This window comes from Saccopteryx leptura, chromosome 4 (assembly GCF_036850995.1).
Source record: "Saccopteryx leptura isolate mSacLep1 chromosome 4, mSacLep1_pri_phased_curated, whole genome shotgun sequence".
In the NCBI taxonomy this organism is placed as follows: domain Eukaryota; kingdom Metazoa; phylum Chordata; class Mammalia; order Chiroptera; family Emballonuridae; genus Saccopteryx; species Saccopteryx leptura.
The window spans coordinates 114,989,576-115,006,993 of NC_089506.1; the positions used below are offsets into that span (position 1 = coordinate 114,989,576).

General features: G+C 40.2%; 1 protein-coding gene across 6 annotated transcripts in view; it reads left to right on the plus strand.

Annotated features, from left to right (window-relative positions):
* Positions 1-17,418, plus strand: part of NBEA (neurobeachin) — a 739,008-nt gene that overhangs the window by 646,894 nt on the left and 74,696 nt on the right. For all 6 annotated transcript variants that reach the window (XM_066381029.1, XM_066381023.1, XM_066381024.1 and 3 more), the window contains one exon: positions 13,440-13,592. In XM_066381029.1, the coding sequence (XP_066237126.1) occupies positions 13,440-13,592 (153 nt within the window). The remainder of the gene's footprint in view (positions 1-13,439; positions 13,593-17,418) is intronic.

A 17,418-nucleotide genomic window follows, 5' to 3' on the forward strand; every position in this document is an offset into this window, starting at 1 on the left:
AAGTTACATTCTGGGATAGGAAGGCTCGATCGTCACAACTGTATTTGGAAACAATCTGCCAACACCCTCTCCCTGGTCACAGTTCACTTTCCTCTTAGCTGCCAGATGTACTTAACTTATTCCCACAAGTGTCATTCCACTACTGTGTAGGGCCCCAGACCCAGTGTTTGGTGCTGTTCATCAGGCCCAGGCATAGACCAAGGGCAGAAAGCTGAGCTTGGAGACCTGGAAACAGAAGGAAAAATTGTCCCACGCACCCTAGGCACAGGTCAGACAGAAATGGGTGACCCTCAACAGACGCTGTTTAAAAAGGGAGGAAGAGGAGCTTCCTAGCACTCACCAAGTAGCTTTCTTCACACGCTCCTAATCATAGAAAGCAGAGGCCAAGGCCTTCTTTGCCCAGGTTGGGCTCAGCGACTGAAAATATCTGTGGGCTTCCTATGCATTAAATTGTAGTTCACTTTTAGAAAAGAACTCACTCACAAATCCTTTCCAGTCAAGACTGTCTCTACCTCAGGCTGTGAGTGAGGATGATGTTTATAGTGCTCTGAAGATTCTTTAAAGCCCTCTGTATAGCTGAGTGGGTTTTACAGGTCACTACTTACATTTTACAGAGCATGCATCAAGGGGTCTAAAGGCCCACACTTCACCATGTGGCCATAGTCTCCCCTCAGCACTTTAGAGCCAGTCTTCCTCCTGAACCCACTCTTATTTTGAGAATCTGATAAGACCATCCTAGGCCCTTATATTTATCTGAATACTGCTTCAAAACTCGGCACTTTCTTCCTTAGCTCACAGTCCCTTATCCAGATACCATCACAAGAAACCAGTGGTCATTTTCAGCATTCTACCTCGAAATCTCCTAACCAGAAGCACAGGCTCATTAGATGCTTTATCAATCTTTGAAATCATTGCAGTCTTGTTCACTTTCCCATTGCTCTATAATACGTGTTGCTTTTCTCCTGCATTTAGTAGCAACATCCTCCCTGAAGGTCCAACTCCACCAACAGCCTCCTCCCCCTGTGCCAGTCTCCACCCACCACTGAATCCCAAAACTAATGCCTCATGCTTAAGTTTCTATCACTTCAGGGCTCCACTCCCACGCACTAAATTCTGCTGTTATCTACCTCTGCATAACAAACCATCTAAAACTTTGTCTCATACAACAGCAGCTACTTATTTGTTATCATCAGGCAGCTAGCCTGACACTCAGTGGAGACTCCTCACCTCTACTGCACGGTGACAGCTGGCGTGGCCTGGCTGGGCCAGAGAAGCCAAGACAGCTTCACTCACATGTCCTGTGTTTCCCCAGCCCTGGCTGCAGCAGCGAGGGACTATCCAGGCATGTCTTGTCTCGATGTGATCTTCCAGCAAGGTAGCCACACCACTGAATGCAGTGGCTCGCTTCTAGGGGATGACAACAGAGGCTTTCAAGGCCCCTTATGTCTTAGACTTCTCGGAAAGCCCTGCAGTGTCACTTTGAAACAAGCCAGCCCATATTCAAAGAGAGGAGAAATAGACTCCACCTCTTTATTGGGAGCAGTGGTGACATGGCAATGCCAGAGGCACATGGGGTGGAAGGGGTGCTTACAGCAATTTTTGAATAACTCTACAAGTCACTGATTTAAAACATTTGTACATTCTACTGTGGTTTATACCATTCAATTCAGTTCGATTGTGCATTTAGACAAAAAACAAAATCTAAAGTGCATATAACTTATATAAAAATAATATATCTGATTAGGCTTTGGCCGGTTGGCTCAGTGGTAGAGTGTCGGCACAGCATGTGGAGTTCCCAGGTTTGATTCCTGGTCAGGGCAGACGTGAGAAGCGACCACCTGCTTCTCCTCCCCTCCCTCTTCTCTCTCTCCCTCCTCTTCCCCTCCTGTAGCCATGGCTCAATTAGAGCAAGTTGGCTCTGGACGCTGAGGATAGCTCTGTGGCCTCTGCCTCAGGCACTGAAAAATGACTTCAGTTGCAATGGAGCAAGGGCCCCAGATGGGCAGAGCATCGTCCCCTAGTGGGTTTGCCAAGTAGATCCCAGTCAGGGTGCATGCGGGAGTCTGTCTCTGCCTCCCTTCCTCCACTAAATTAAAAATAATATATATATATATAAATATATATTATTTATAAATATATATATTTATATACGTATATGTGTGTGTGTATACCTGATTAGCCTCTGTAAGTCTGTTTGTATATTTAATAAAAATACTTTAATCATCTGAAAAGTCTTCACAGGTATTATTTCAGACACAAATATCCAGAGACAGAGCTTTTAACTGACCACAGATGTACTTTGGTGCTGGATAAACTCTACCATGATACTTTTGGTTTACATAGAGAGAGAGAGAGAAAATAGCTTCCCAAATGTAGTTTGTGTAAAGCTATGAAATGCATTGTTCACACACATTATCCTCATTTCACCCTCACATCTACACTGTGGTGAGATGCTATCATCATTACAGTTCTGCATATCAAAAAACTGATTTTTTTCAGGTGGTTAAGACACTTGCCACTATAAGTCTGTATTTTAACTCAGATCTCGTTGATTCCAATGCGTATAAAGTAGCACTTCCCTGATATAAGAAGGGCCAGTCCCACAACTGCCCACTCACCCAGCCTCCCCCTTAACTTCAACTAACTGACAGCTATGTGGTCATTCTGCTTTAACTAATACAACTTGAAAATCATGGCCCTCCACTGAGGATGGCTCTGTGGCCTCTGCCTCAGGTGCTAGAATGACTCTGGTTGCAACAGAGCAACACCCCAGATGGGCAGAGCATCGCCCCCTGGTGGGCGTGCCGGTGAATCCCGGTGGGGCGCAGGCAGGAGTCTGACTGCCTCCCCGTTTCCAACTTCAGAAAAATACAAAAAAAAAAAATCACGGCCCTCAATATTTTTTCACTATTTCATGCCTGAAATTCAGGATATGATAACTATATAGCCATCATTGATTCATTTTTTCTTTCACAAATGTGTACTGATCACCTAATAGGTCGGGCACCTTCTCGGCAAGTACGTGGTAGCAAGTGAGCAAGATGGACGAGACCCCTGCCATCACAGGGTTTCCCTTACAGCGGGACACGGAGACAGAGAGAAAGAAAATAGTAACTGCTATACAGAAAGTAAAACAAAACCAAGTCACATAGAGTGACTGGGTTGCTGCTGTGAAAAGTGAAATAGGGACTGGCGGAGCCGGGACCCTGGGTGTAAAGTGCTTTGGTTTGATTTCTGCCTTGACCATTTATCTGTGTCATGGGCATTAACAAGCTGCCATATCTCTCTGCCCCAGTATTCATGTCTATAGAGAAGAAAGAGAATGCCTACCGATGAGGTTTCTGTGACGATCAAGAGAAATGTGTAAAGCACTTAGAATAGTGCCAAGACATAGTAAAATAGGGGAAAAGGAGCCCCTGCTGTTTGAAGACTGAATGAGTGAGGCCATGTGTCAGATGATTCCTGTCTCAGAGCGTCTTCTTGGACCTGACAGTTGAATCTCAGAGATGAAACTCTCTTATTCATTAGGTTATTTTTTTATTTTTTTATTTTTCTGAAGTGAGAAATGGGGAGGCAGACATACAGACTCCCACATGAGCCTGACCGGGATCCACCCAGCAAACCCACTGGGAGGCAATGCTCTGCCCATCTGGGCTATTGCTCCATTGCAACCAGAGCCATTCTAGTACCTGAGGTGGAGGCCATGGAGCCATCCTCAGTGCCCGGGCCAACTTTGCTCCAGTGGAGCCTTGGCTGTGGGAGGGGAAGAGAGAAACAGAAAGAAAGGAGAGGGGGAAGGGTAGAGAAGCAGATGGGTGCTTCTCCTGTGTGCCCTAGCCAGGAATCGAACCTGGGACTTCCACATGCCGGGCCGACACTCTTTTGCTAAGCCAACCAGCCAGGGCTTGTTAGGTTATTTTTTTTAAATAATCTTATAAATGTGAATGTAAATATTAACTTTTAAATTTAAAATGTCATTTGAAACAAGCTTTAGAAACAAATTTAGTGGCCTTGGACGAATGGCTTGGTTGGTTGGAGCTTTGTCCTGAAGCACAGAGGTTGCCGGTTCGATCCCGTCAGGGCACATGTAGGAACAGATCAATGTTCCTTCTCTCTCTCTCTCTCTCTCTCTCTCTCTCTCTCTCTCCTTCTCTCTCTCTCCCTTCTCTCTATAAAAAAAATTTTTTTTAATAAAGAATCAAACTGAGGCATAAATTATGCACCACTCGGCAGCTCCCGCAACTTCCCCCTGGACTTTATGTGCTTGACTGACTCTTCTTTCCCCTTCAGAAAAGAAAAAACCCAAACTTCCTCCGCTTGGGACCTCAGACACTTTAGTCACTTATTGCTCGGTCTTTTCTAGGAGTCCTGCAAATAAGTCACTCTTCAGGAATGTGTTTGTATTCACTTCAAAATGTGTCTGTTCTGTGACTGTTCCTACTGTTAGAAATCTGAGAGCTTCTTTCTCCCTTCAGACATCTAGCCCCTATGAAACCAACATCTTAGTGAACACCCTAAAGGCAGCCCCGAGGGCCCAGGAGAGCACCCTGCACAGATGCCCCCTACTCCCCGCCCCCTCCACCCCATTCTCCTGCGGGGCGCTAGCCTCCAGCGCTCCTCACCCTCCTGGCAGGTCACTCCCACTCCCACAGGACTGTGCGTACAGTGCCGGCAACAGTAAAACCAACCTTTTCTGCATTGAAATTTAACTCTACACTTTTTAAAAAATAGAATAAGCAAGTTATCATTTTTAAAATTCAAGAGGTGCAAATTTTGTTTTGGGGTTCATTCTTGATCTGCTATTTAATAAAGTGCTTCATTGACTCTCTTCTTTTCTTGAAGCATCTGCCAGCATAGCCTCAGAAGCTCTCTGATGATATGGAGATGACTTGGTCTAACATCTCCTTAGTTTAATACTTAATGAGCACCACTCATACAGAGCATATCACCATGAGCTTGGGGAGTCCCCAAAATAGGAACCTCAGAGAGTAAGGCTGAGAAACCTACTTTAGCTTGAATTGTTGTTAACTTAGAATCCTAGCTTCTTATGCCTTTGTGAATCCATAGTAATTTAATGATGTTCAGCAAAATTCTGTTACAGTGGTAAGCGGGTAAGTAACCACATATTTTATATGACCCTATTCCACAGGAAAGAATGGGAAATGATATGGATGAAAAATATTAGAGCACCAAGAAAGTTGAAGATAAGTTGAGAGTCCTTGGGCCAGTGGTTCTCAAAGTGTGCGCCAGGGCGCACTGGTGTGCCCTAGAAGACTTCCATGTGCGCCCTATGGTATTCCAGAGAAATATGTGCCTGTTGGGGACCAAAAAACCAACAGAGGTTTTTGGAGTTTAGATTTTGGGGGGACAGAAGTGTGGGGAATTGGCTGTAAGCTGACAGTCTGCCCAACCCCCCACCTCACTTGCCTGATTAGGTTGCAAAAGGCTGTTAAGCTGTGGTGCTGGATTGTTTACACTACCCCCCATGTTCCCCGGAAAGACTGGAGGCAAGTTTCTTCTATCCTTTGTTTGGTGTAAAGTTAAGATGATATATATGGTGGGGGTTTTGGATTGTTAGTTAAACATAAGGAATTGTCTCTTGACGCCTTTTGGATTTCTATAAAAGAAGAATATGTAGCAATATCTTAAAAAGCTTTGAACATTTTACTACAATTTTCAACATCCTATTTATGTGAATTAGGATTTTCTACCCTCAACACAATTAAGAGTAAAAGGAGAGGAATTCTTCAATGTATTGGCAAGGAAATGAGAGTTTGCCTTTCAGATATATGCCCAAACATTGAAGAAATCCCTAGGACACATCAGGCTCATGTTTCTCATAAACACAAGAATGAAAAAACACATTTGTACCAGGACCTGCCGAATTTACTAAATCTTACTAAGAATGTATCTATATATATAAAAAGATAACTTTTTTGTTTTTTTTATTTTTAACCCCTCTTTTTAACAAATTCTAAAAAGCATAACTCAACAAATGTAACAAAAATGTTTTTTAATGTCAGAATAAATTTAATTTTGTCATATTTATTTTATTTAATTACCATAAAAGCATGTTTGGACTTTATATTTTTTCTTTAATATTTGACTTAATTATAGCATATTTCTCAGAAATTTACTTATACTGCACCTACAATTATTTGTAGGATTTTACATGCACCCCAACTTCAAAAAGTTTGAGAACCACTGCCTTAGGCTGTGTTAAAAAAAATAAAATAGCCCTGGCCGGTTGGCTCAGCGGTAGAGCATCGGCCTGGCGTGCGGGGGACCCGGGTTCAATTCCCGGCCAGGGCACACAGGAGAAGCGCCCATTTGCTTCTCCACCCCCCCTCCTTCCTCTCTGTCTCTCTCTTCCCCTCCCGCAGCCAAGGCTCCATTGGAGCAAAGATGGCCTGGGCGCTGGGGATGGCTCCTTGGCCTCTGCCCCAGGCGCTAGAGTGGCTCTGGTCGTGGCAGAGTGACGCCCTGGAGGGGCAGAGCATCGCCCCCTGGTGGGCGTGCCAGGTGGATCCCGGTCGGGCGCATGCGGGAGTCTGTCTGACTGTCTCTTCCCATTTCCAGCTTCAGAAAAGAAAAAAAATAAATAAATAAACAACCTGTGCTGCTGTGTCCTTGTGGCAATGTATCCCTCTCATCCTTGAGGAAGTTCATGCCGTCTAGGTCCAGAGGCAGGACACGCACGCAAGTAACTCAGGCAAGGCCATGGGGAAGTCCTGGCTCTGTGAGCCTGCTGCGCATCAGTCACTCTCCACCCCTGGCAGCTACACAGGTGTTTGTTCCTTTCCCCACTGTGACCATCTGGACGCTGTTGGTATAACACGGGTACTGTGCCGAATGCTGTTCTTTATCTTCTCTACTTCTTTCACCAGAGAGCAAGAGCCGGGAGCGAAAGAAGTGTATGTTTTGTTTGAATGCATTGAAAGAATGAGTTAATAGTTTTCTCGGTCAGCATGTGCTATATTTTACTATGAAGTAGGGCACTGATAACAGGAATTTATTTCTTGCAGTTCTGGAGGCAGGATCAAGGTTCCCAGGTAGCCAGGTTCTGTGTCTGGTTAGAGCCTGTTTCCCGGTTCATACAGGGCAGTACTCTTGCTGTCCTCACGCGACAGAGAGGAAACAAGCTCTCTCAGGAATCAACAAAAGACACTGATCCTCTTCATAGGGGCCCCACCCTCATGACCTCATCTAATCCTCATTACCTTCCAAAGGTCCCCTTCCTAACATCATCCCATTAGGTGATAGGGTTTCAACTTTGAATTTTAGAACAAAAATACTCAATTTGTAACCATTATGCATTTTTTATTACGGACAAATATATGAGAAAAGCAATGATACTTTACTTCTGCTCTCTAATTAGAGACCACACACCTTCACATTTTGACCACATTGTTCCTTCCGTGCAGTATGCTTCATGCTGTTATGCTTACACAGTCCAGAAACCGAACTCATTATAATCCTTGCTGATCTAATATTGCCAAAGCACCCTTCTGCCCAGCCGCATCTTACCCACCTACTAAGCTATAGCTGTATCATCATTTGCAAACAAGTGTTTACCTATTAGGCTTTCTTTCAGCTCTCTTCAGTTTTCCCTTTCACATTCAACCACTGAAAATTTACATTAATTTCACTGTCATTCTCCTTAGTTCACTGTGGCCCTGATGTCTTGCCCATAGTTTATTGTTAACATGTATTTTCTGCTCAGTGTGAACCATGTAATTGCATTTCTTTTTTTTTTTTTTTTTTTTTTACAGAGACAGAGAGAAAGTCAGAGAGAGGGATAGACAGGGACAGACAGACAGGAACAGAGAGATGAGAAGCATCAATCATTAGTTTTTGGTTTTTTGTGTTTTTTTTATTGTGTGTTGCAACACCTTAGTTGTTCATTGATTGCTTTCTCATATGTGCCTTGACCGCGGGCCTTCAGCAAACCAAGTAACCCCTTGCTTGATCCAGTGACCTTGGGTCCAAGCTGATGAGATTTTGCTTAAACCGGATGAGCCCGCACTCAAGCTGGCGACCTCGGGGTCTCGAAACTGGGTCCTTCCGCATCCCAGTCTGATGCTCTATCCACTGCACCACCGCCTGGTCAGGCTGCATCTCTTTTTTGCTTCCTCAAGTTTATAGCCTTATATTTTGCTCATGATCACTTCTGTCCCACAATAAGTGTCTTTCTTGCCACAACCAGCAGGTGCGTCCTCTCTTCCCGTTCTGCATGCTGCACCCATCCTCCTCCCCCACACACAAGCACCTAGTCTCTCCAGTCTGTCCTCGACTTTGTCACCCACTGTCTCCCTTTGAAACAAATTTGATCATGTCGATAACTCCTCTTTAATATTCTTACCAGTAAGACAAAACCCAAACAGCCTATCAGGGCATTCAGCTTCCTTCGTCGTCTGGTTTCCTGTACCTCCCACCATATCATCCCCATCTTGATCTACCCGTATTTACCCTACCCTCCACACACACTCAGTTCCTGCCAGTCCTGGGCAGTACTCCTGGATGGCCCCCTGGCCCCCTCCTCATCTCTCTCAGGCATACTCAATTCAAATGTCTCATCTCCAGTGAAGTCTGCTGACTTGGCCAGGGTGCCCTGCCTTCCCTCTGCTCCCTTGCACTGGGATTACACTTATCTCACAGCCGTAAGTGCTGTCTCTTATCACCATCTGTTCACATCTGCCCCACAGAATATACGTGAACGACTTGAAGGAGAGGCCAGGTCTTGTATATATATATATATTTTTTTTAGTACCCATCAAAGTGCCTGGTACTCAAACTTCACTATATGAATTAATAAATATCAAGAAATTATGTAATGGGTATTAGAAAGATTTCTACTTAAATGGTTTAAGTAGGAGAAAAACTACGATTCTTAAAGAGCTAAGCTCCATGTCTCCAGAAAATCAATTTATATGAATCTATTTATGTTCCCATAATGCTAGAGAAAATAAGCATTATTATATTTTTCTTATGGTTGATGTTTATCATAAAAATGATTGATGATTAGATTTTTACAGCACACTATTAAGATAAACACCCACTTATGCTATCACTGATAACTGTTAGTTTTAGCAGGAGAACCCATTAAAAAAAGCTTTTCTTTTCCCTTTGAACTTTTTTTAAATATTTTTTTATTTTTAATTACAGTTGACATACAATATTTTATTAGTTTTAAGGATGCCACCCAGTGATTGGACATTAATATAACTTATGATGTGATCACCCCAATAAATCTAGTACCCACTTGACACCATACACTGTTATTATAATATTATTGACCACATTCCCTATGTTACTTTAATGCCCTGTGACTGTTCTGTAACTACCAATTTGTACTTCTTAGTCCCTTTACCTATTTCACCCGTCCCCCAACCCCCTCCCAGCTGACAACTGTCAAAATGTTCTCTGTATCTATGAGTCTGTTTCTGTTTTGCTTGATAGTTTATTTTTTTTATAGATTCCATATGTAAGTGAAATCATATGGCATTTGTCTTTCTCTGTCTGACTTATTTCACTTAGCACAATACCCTCTGTGTCCATCCATGTTGTTGCATATAGCAAGGTTTCATTCTTTTTTATGACTGAGTCATATTTTATTGTATTTATGTGTCACTTCTTTATCCATTCATCTACTGATACACTTAGGTTGCTTTCATTTCCTGGCTATTGTAAGTAATGCTGCAATGAACATATGGATGCTTATGTCTTTCCTATTTAATGTTTTGAATTTCTTTGGATAAATACCCAGAAGTGGAATTGCTGGGTCCTTCTTTGTTTCTTGTTTTAGCCTTTGTTTAAAATCTGGTTTGTCTGGTATGAATATTGCCATCCCAGCTTTCTGTTTGTTTCTTTGTTTCCATTTTCATGAAATATCTTTTTTCCATTTCTTTATTTTTAGTCTGTGTGTGTGTCTTTTGATCTGAAGTGAGTCTCTTGTAGACAGCATATGTAAGGTCTTGTTTTGTTATTCATTCAGCATCCATATGTCTTTTGATTGGAATATTTAATCCGTTTACATTTAAAGTAGTTGTTGATAGATATGTCTTTATAACCATTTTATTATTTGTAGTTCTGATATTTTTTTTTCTTCTACTTCTTAAAGAAGACCCTTTAACATTTTTTTATAATACTGGTTTTGTATTGATGAACTCCTTTAGTGTTTTTCTTGTATGGGAAACTCTTTATCTGACCTTTCACTTTAAGTGATAGCTTTGCTGGGTAGAGAAATCTAGGTTGTAGATTCTTGCTATTCATCACTTTGAATATTTCTGCCACTCCCTTGTGGCATGCAGAGTTTCTGATGAGAAACCAGCTGAGCTTCCTTGTGGGTAATAAATTGCTTTTCTCTGGCTGCTTTTAATATTCTCTCTTTGAGTTTATCTTGTTTGGGAATCTTTTTGCTTCCTGAACTTGTATGTCTATTTCCTTCACCAAGTAATAGAAGTTTTCTGTCATTTTCTCAAATAGATTTTTAGTTCTTTACATTCTCTTTTCTCCTTCCAGCACCCCCATGATACAAATGTTGGCATGCTTAAAGTTTTCCCAGAGGCTTTTTAAACTATCCTCATTTTTTGTATTCTTTTTTTAATTTGTTATTCTAATTGACTGTTTTCTACTTTCTTATATTCCAAATAGCTAATTTGATCCTCTGCTTCATCTACTCTACTGTTGATTCTCTATAATGTGTTTGTCCTCTCAGTTAATTGTTTTCTTCATTTCTGACTCGTTCTTTTTAGTTTTCTATCTCCATTTTTATGCTTTCTATCTCTTTGCTGAATCTCACTAAGTTCATCTACTCTTCCCCTAAGTTCATCGAGCATCCTTTTAACCAGCGTTTCAAGCTGTGCATCTGGTAGATTATTTGTCTCCATTTTGTTTAGTTCTTTTCTGGAGTTTTGTCCTGTTCTTTCATTTGAGACTTTTTTTTTGTCTCCTCATTCTCACAGCCTCCCTGTGTTTCTGCAGGTTAGGTAGAACTGCTACATTGCCCAGGCTTAGTAGAGTGGCCTAATGTAGTAGGTGTACTCTAGGGTTCAGTGGCAAAGCCTTCCTGGTCACTCGAGCTTGGCACTAGGTGTGCCTCCCATATTAGCTGTGTGCCTCCTTCGGTTGTCGGTGGGCCTTGATTGCTGTTGTCATGTCAGTGGGAGGGATATGCCCCCGTGCTGATCATCCGTGAAGACTACCCTCAACCACTGTTGTGGATCTACTGTACAGAGGTCCACCCACGAGGCAGGACTCCCTTCAGCAGAGCTCTGGTGTTCACTCAGTCTGCCCCCTGAGTGTATCACTCATGGAGGTGGTTGAGTGGTGCTTTGCTGTGGTCTGAAACTGACCACCAGGTACACTGGTCCTGGGGCCTCCCAGGAAGTGCAGGCCAAGGTCAGCTGCCACCTGTACCAGACTCAGGGGCACCTGACATGAGTTACAGAGTGATCAGCAGGTGGCTGCTACTTCTGCTGGCTTGAAGGTGCTCAGGAGAGGCCAAGCTGTGAACCAAGGCTGGCTGCTGCTAGTAACAGGCCTGGAACCACTTCTCAAAAAGTATGAGGTACACAGAGGCCAGATACTGCTTTTTTGAGACATTTTAGGTAAATTCAAAGCATGAGCCAAGATAGGCCATCTGTATGGAAAAGCCCCTGGAAATGGCTTGGGTGGGCACACTAGTTTTGTGGGGCGGGGTCTCAGGGAACCACAGGGGTGGGGTGAAGAGTACAAGCCTGGTTGATGGAGACTCAGATATGGCACCTGCCTCTCAACTCTGTGGGGGGAGGACTTAGAAAAAGAACGATGGCCTCTGCCAGCACTCCTGTCTGGGAGAAAGCTGCCCCCCACAGCTCTGCCCCCCACAGTTCCTCCCCATATGTGCCTGGTGCCTTTTAAGCTGCTGCTCCAGCACTGGAGCTCAGAGGGAGTGAGTCTGAGTGAATCTGTGCTTTGACCTTCTAAAGAGGAGTGCTTGGGTCACCAGAAGTCCTTCCTCTTATTCAGCCTCCATCCCCGCTGGTTTTCCACAGTCATCATATGGGGACTTCTCTGCCTGCACTGGAATCCTGGGCTGGGGGCCTGGTGTGGGGCTAGGACCCCTGAATTTTCAGGGGCAACCTCTGCAGCTGAGATAAACTTCCCAATTTTTACCTGCCACCTGTGGAAATAGCCAGTTCATTTCTTCTACCAATCTCTATGTGACTTCTTTATATTCTTATTTGTAGGACTTCTGTTCGCTAGATTTCAGGTAGTTCTAATTGATGATTGTTCTGGAGTTTAATTGTAATTTTGATGTGGTTGTGAGAGGAGGCAAACACCCAGTTTAGCTATTGCACCATCTTGACCAGAAGCCCCAAGAAAAAGCTTTTGTATATGCCTTTCTTTTTTCTTGGCTGGGCTGGGCTGAAGAATTAATTTATTTGAAGACCTCAATGTCTGGTAGTCTTCTATAATTTGCTATCACTAGAGAAGACCACAGAGTCAGGTTTGCTTATGTTACACAAATTTTCCTATGCTTTTTACAATGTATTTTGCAGTTAATTTAACCCTTATCTTGGTATTTGAGAAGATCAAATATTTTTTCGCGGTATAGATGGTACACGTAATTTCAGTGGCTTTTTGTTTTTGTTTTCTCCAGCTCTTTTTTTTTAAGCACAGTAAATAAAAACGTTTAGGGTCACAAAATCAATTTATTTCAATATCAGATTTATACTGAAGTGACAGAAACCACATATTAGACTTTGTATGTTAACCACATTTTCCTTGAACCCAGTTGTTAATGCCTTTCTTATACACAAGCAACATAAGTTGCCTTTGCATCCAATGTATTGAGAACTTACTGTTCAGATAGCATGCATTAAACATCTAAAACTTATTATGTTGCATATTATATTTTCACTGTGTGTATTAGTGGGTATAAAAGTAAATTATTTTGTCAAATTACAAAGTAAAACTGAATTTTGTATAGAAATTATATATTGTAATTGACAATGTAGTCAGAAAAAGAAGTAGAAGATATTACATGATTTTTAACCAATACTGTCAACAACTTTTTTTTTTAATTTGGATATTTCATTAGTAATAATCAGAAAAGTATGTTGAACAGTACTTGTAGATAATAGCTTTATATACAGTATTTGTTTACTAATGCTATTGTGAACTATTATTGATTCTACAACTTATTTTTCTTATTTCTCCTTATGGGAAGGTAAGATTGAAAATTTTATAAAGATAAATTATCAAGCAAATTATTCAAGAAATATGTCTTCTCTTTTTAGACACTTATCTATAGAAAAATAAATTAAAAATAGAATAAAGTAATAAAATATTGATTTAAGTAAATCTTTTCATTCCATTGAGTCAAATTATAAATTAATAGTTTTATTCTACTGATTTATAAAGTGGTTTAATATGCTCCATTTCTATCTCTATAGGAACTGATTCCGGAGTTCTATTACCTACCGGAGATGTTTGTCAACAGTAATGGATATCATCTTGGCGTCAGAGAAGATGACATGGTGGTGAATGATGTTGATCTTCCCCCCTGGGCAAAAAAACCCGAGGACTTTGTACGGATCAACAGGATGGTAAGACATTTTGTTTTGGCTTCAAAAGCACCAAGCAGTAAAAATGATCTGTAGTTTTGTTTTATTTCTGTTAACAAATTGTTATTTAACATCTGTAAGTGCAAGGTTTAAACTTAAGGGGAAAAAGAAACGTTTTACTGTTGTCTTTTGACAGTGTACTCTGTTGTAGATTGTGTTTTCCTTTCCTTAGGACTAATAAAGGAAGGGTAATTTAGTTATATTTGCTCTCTTCGGAGGAGACAATCAGATGTGCATCTGTTGACTAATATGATATGTTCTAAAATGCTTAAAATAAATTCCCATTCCTTATTTTTCCTCTACTGATGAAATCTGCATTTTTTCACTCATAAATTATTCAAAACAAAATAATTTATAACGCATTTGTATGTAGAAAATTATAAGCTGTGAAACGTAAGTGTAATGTACTGACCTTATTTTTTTTGTTAATTTTACTAGGGTGACATCAATAAATCAGGGTACATATGTTCAAAGATACATGTCCAGGTTATCTTGTCAATCAATTATGTTGCATACCCATCACTCAAAGTCAGATTGTCCTCCGTCACCTTCTATCTAGTTTTCATTGTGCCCCTCCCCCTCCACTTTTCCTCTCCCCCCCCATAACGACCACACCCTTATCAATGTCTCTTAGTCTCACTTTTATGTCCTACCTACATATGGATTAATACAGTTCTTGTTTTTTTCTGATTTACTTATTTCACTTCATATAATGTTATCAAGATCCCACCATTTTGTTGTAAATGATCCGATGTCATCATTTCTTATGGCTGAGTAGTATTCCATAGTGTATATGTGCCACATCTTCTTTATCCAGTCTTCTATTGAAGGGCTTTTTGGTTGTTTCCATGTCTTGGCCACTGTGAACAATGCTGCAATGAACATGGGGCTGCATGTGTCTTTACGTATCAATGTTTCTGAGTTTTGGGGGTATATACCCAATAGAGGGATTGCTGGGTCATAAGGTAGTTCTATTTTCAGTTTTTTGAGGAACTACCATACTTTCTTCCATAATGGTTGTACTACTTTACATTCCTACCAACAGTGAATGAGGGTTCCTTTTTCTCCACAGCCTCTCCAACATTTGTTATTACCTGTCTTGTTAATAATAGCTAATCTAACAGGTGTGAGGTGGTATCTCATTGCAGTTTTGATTTGCATTTCTCTAATAACTAATGAAGATGAGCATCTTTTCATATATCTGTTGGCCATTTGTATTTCTTCCTGGGAGAAGTGTCTGTTCATGTCCTCTTCCCATTTTTTTATTGGATTGTTTGTTTGTTTGTTGTTGAGTTTTATGAGTTCTTTGTATATTTTGGATATTAGGCCCTTATCTGAGCTGTTGTTTGAAAATATCATTTCCCATTTAGTTGGCTGTCTGTTTATTTTGTTGACAGTTTCTTTTGCTGAGCAAAACTTCTTAGTCGGATGTAGTCCCATTCATTTATTTTTGCCTTCACTTCCCTTGCCTTTGAAGTCAAATTCATAAAATGCTCTTTAAAACCAAGGTCCATGAGTTTAGAACCTATGTCTTCTTCTATGTACTTTATTGTTTCAGGTCTTATATTTAGGTCTTTGATCCATTTTGAATTAATTTTAGTACAAGGGGAAAAACTGTAGTCGAGTTTCATTCTTTTGTATGTAGCTTTCCAGTTTTCCCAGCACCATTTGTTGAAGAGGCTTTCTTTTCTCCATTGTGTGTTCTTGGCCCTTTATCAAAAATTATTTGACCATGTATATGTGGTTTTATTTCTGAACTTTCTATTCTGTTCCATTGGTCTGAGTGTCTATTTTTCTACCAATACCAAGCTGTTTTGATTGTCATGGCCCTATAATATAGTTTGAAGTCAGGTATTGTAATGCCCCCAGCTTTGTTCTTTTTCTTTAGGATTGCTTTGGCTATTTGGGGTTTTTTAAAGTTCCATATAAATCTGATGATTTTTTGTTCCATTTCTTTAAAAAATGTCATTGAATTTTGATGGGAATTGCATTAAATTTGTATATTGCTTTGGGTAATATGGCCATCTTGATTATATTTATTCTTCCTTTCCAAGAACAAGGAATATTCTTCCATCTCATTGTATCTTTTTCGATTTCCCTTAACAGTGGTTTGTAGTTTTCATTATATAAGTCCTTTACATTCTTTGTTATGTTTATTCCTAGGTATTTTTTGTTGTTGTTGTTGCAATCATGAAGGGGATTATTTTTTTGAGTTTCTTCTCAAATGTTTCATTGTTGGCATATAGAAAGGCTATGGACTTTTGTATGTTAATTTTGTATCCTGCGACCTTACTGTATTGTTTCTAGTAGGCTTATTGTTTCTAGTAGTCTTTTTGTAGATTCTTTGGGGTTTTCGATGTATAGGATCATATCATCTGCAAAAAGTGATACCTTTACTTCTTCTTTTCCGATATGGATGCCTTTTATTTCTTTGTCTTGTCTGATTGCTCTGGCTAGAACCTCTAGCACCACATTAAATAAGAGTGGAGAGAGTGGACAACACTGTCTTGTTCCTGATTTAAGGGGGAAAGCCTTCAGTTTTGTGCCATTTAATATGATGTTAGCTGATGGTTTATCATATATGGCCTTTATCATGTTGAGATATTTTCCTTCTATACCCATTTTGTTGAGAGTCTTAAACATAAAATTGTGTTGTATTTTACCGAATGCCTTTTCTGCATCTATTGATAATATCATGTGGTTTTTGTCCTTTGTTTTGTTGATATGGTGTATTACCTTAACTGTTTTACGTATGTTGAACCATCCTTGAGATTCTGGGATGAATCCCACTTGATCGTGATGTATTTTTTTTTAATATGTTGTTGTATTCGATTTGCTAGTATTTTGTTTAGTATTTTATCATCTGTATTCATTAGAGATATTGGTCTGTAGTTTTCTTTTTCTGTGCTGTCTTTGCCCGGTTTCGATATGAGGGTTATGTTGGCCTCATAAAATGTGTTTGGAAGTATTGCTTCTTCTTCAATTTTTTGGAAGACTTTCAGTAGAATAGGAACCAAGTCTTCTTTGAATGTTTGATAGAATTCGCTAGTATAACCGTCTAGGCCTGGGCTTTTATGTTTGGGGAGGTTTTTAATAGTTTTTTCTATTTCTTCCCTACTAATTGGTCTGTTTAGGCTTTCTGCTTCTTCTTGACTCAGTCTAGGAAGGTTGTATTGTTCTAGGAATTTATCCATTTCTTCTAGATTGTTGAATATAGTGGCATAAAGTTTTTTAGAGTATTCTACAATAATTCTTTGTATATCTACGGTGTCCATGGTGATTTCTCCTCTTTCATTTTGGATTTTGTTTATATGAGTTCTTTCTCTTTTTTCCTTGGTAAGTCTTGCCAAGGGTTTGTCAATTTTGTTGATCTTTTCAAAGAACCAGCTCCTTGTTCTATTAATTTTTTCTATAGTTTTTCTGTTTTCTATTTCATTTATTTCTGTTTTGATTTTTATTATCTCCTTTCTTCGGCTGGTTTTGGGTTGTCTTTGTTCTTTTTCCAGTTCCTTAAGGTGTGAAGTTAAGAGGTTCACTTGGGCTCTCTCTTGTTTGTTCATATAGGCCTGAAGTGATATGAACTTCCCTCTTATCACTGCTTTTGCTTCATCCCATAGATTCTGATATGTCGTATTGTCATTTTTATTTGTCTGTATATATCTTTGGATCTCTGCCCTTATTTGTTCTTTGACCCATTCATTTTTTAAAAGTATGTTGTTTAGTTTCCACATTTTTGTGGGGGGTTTTTTCCTCTTTTTTTGCAGTTGAATTCTAGTTTCAAGGCTTTATGATCAGAAAATATGCTTGG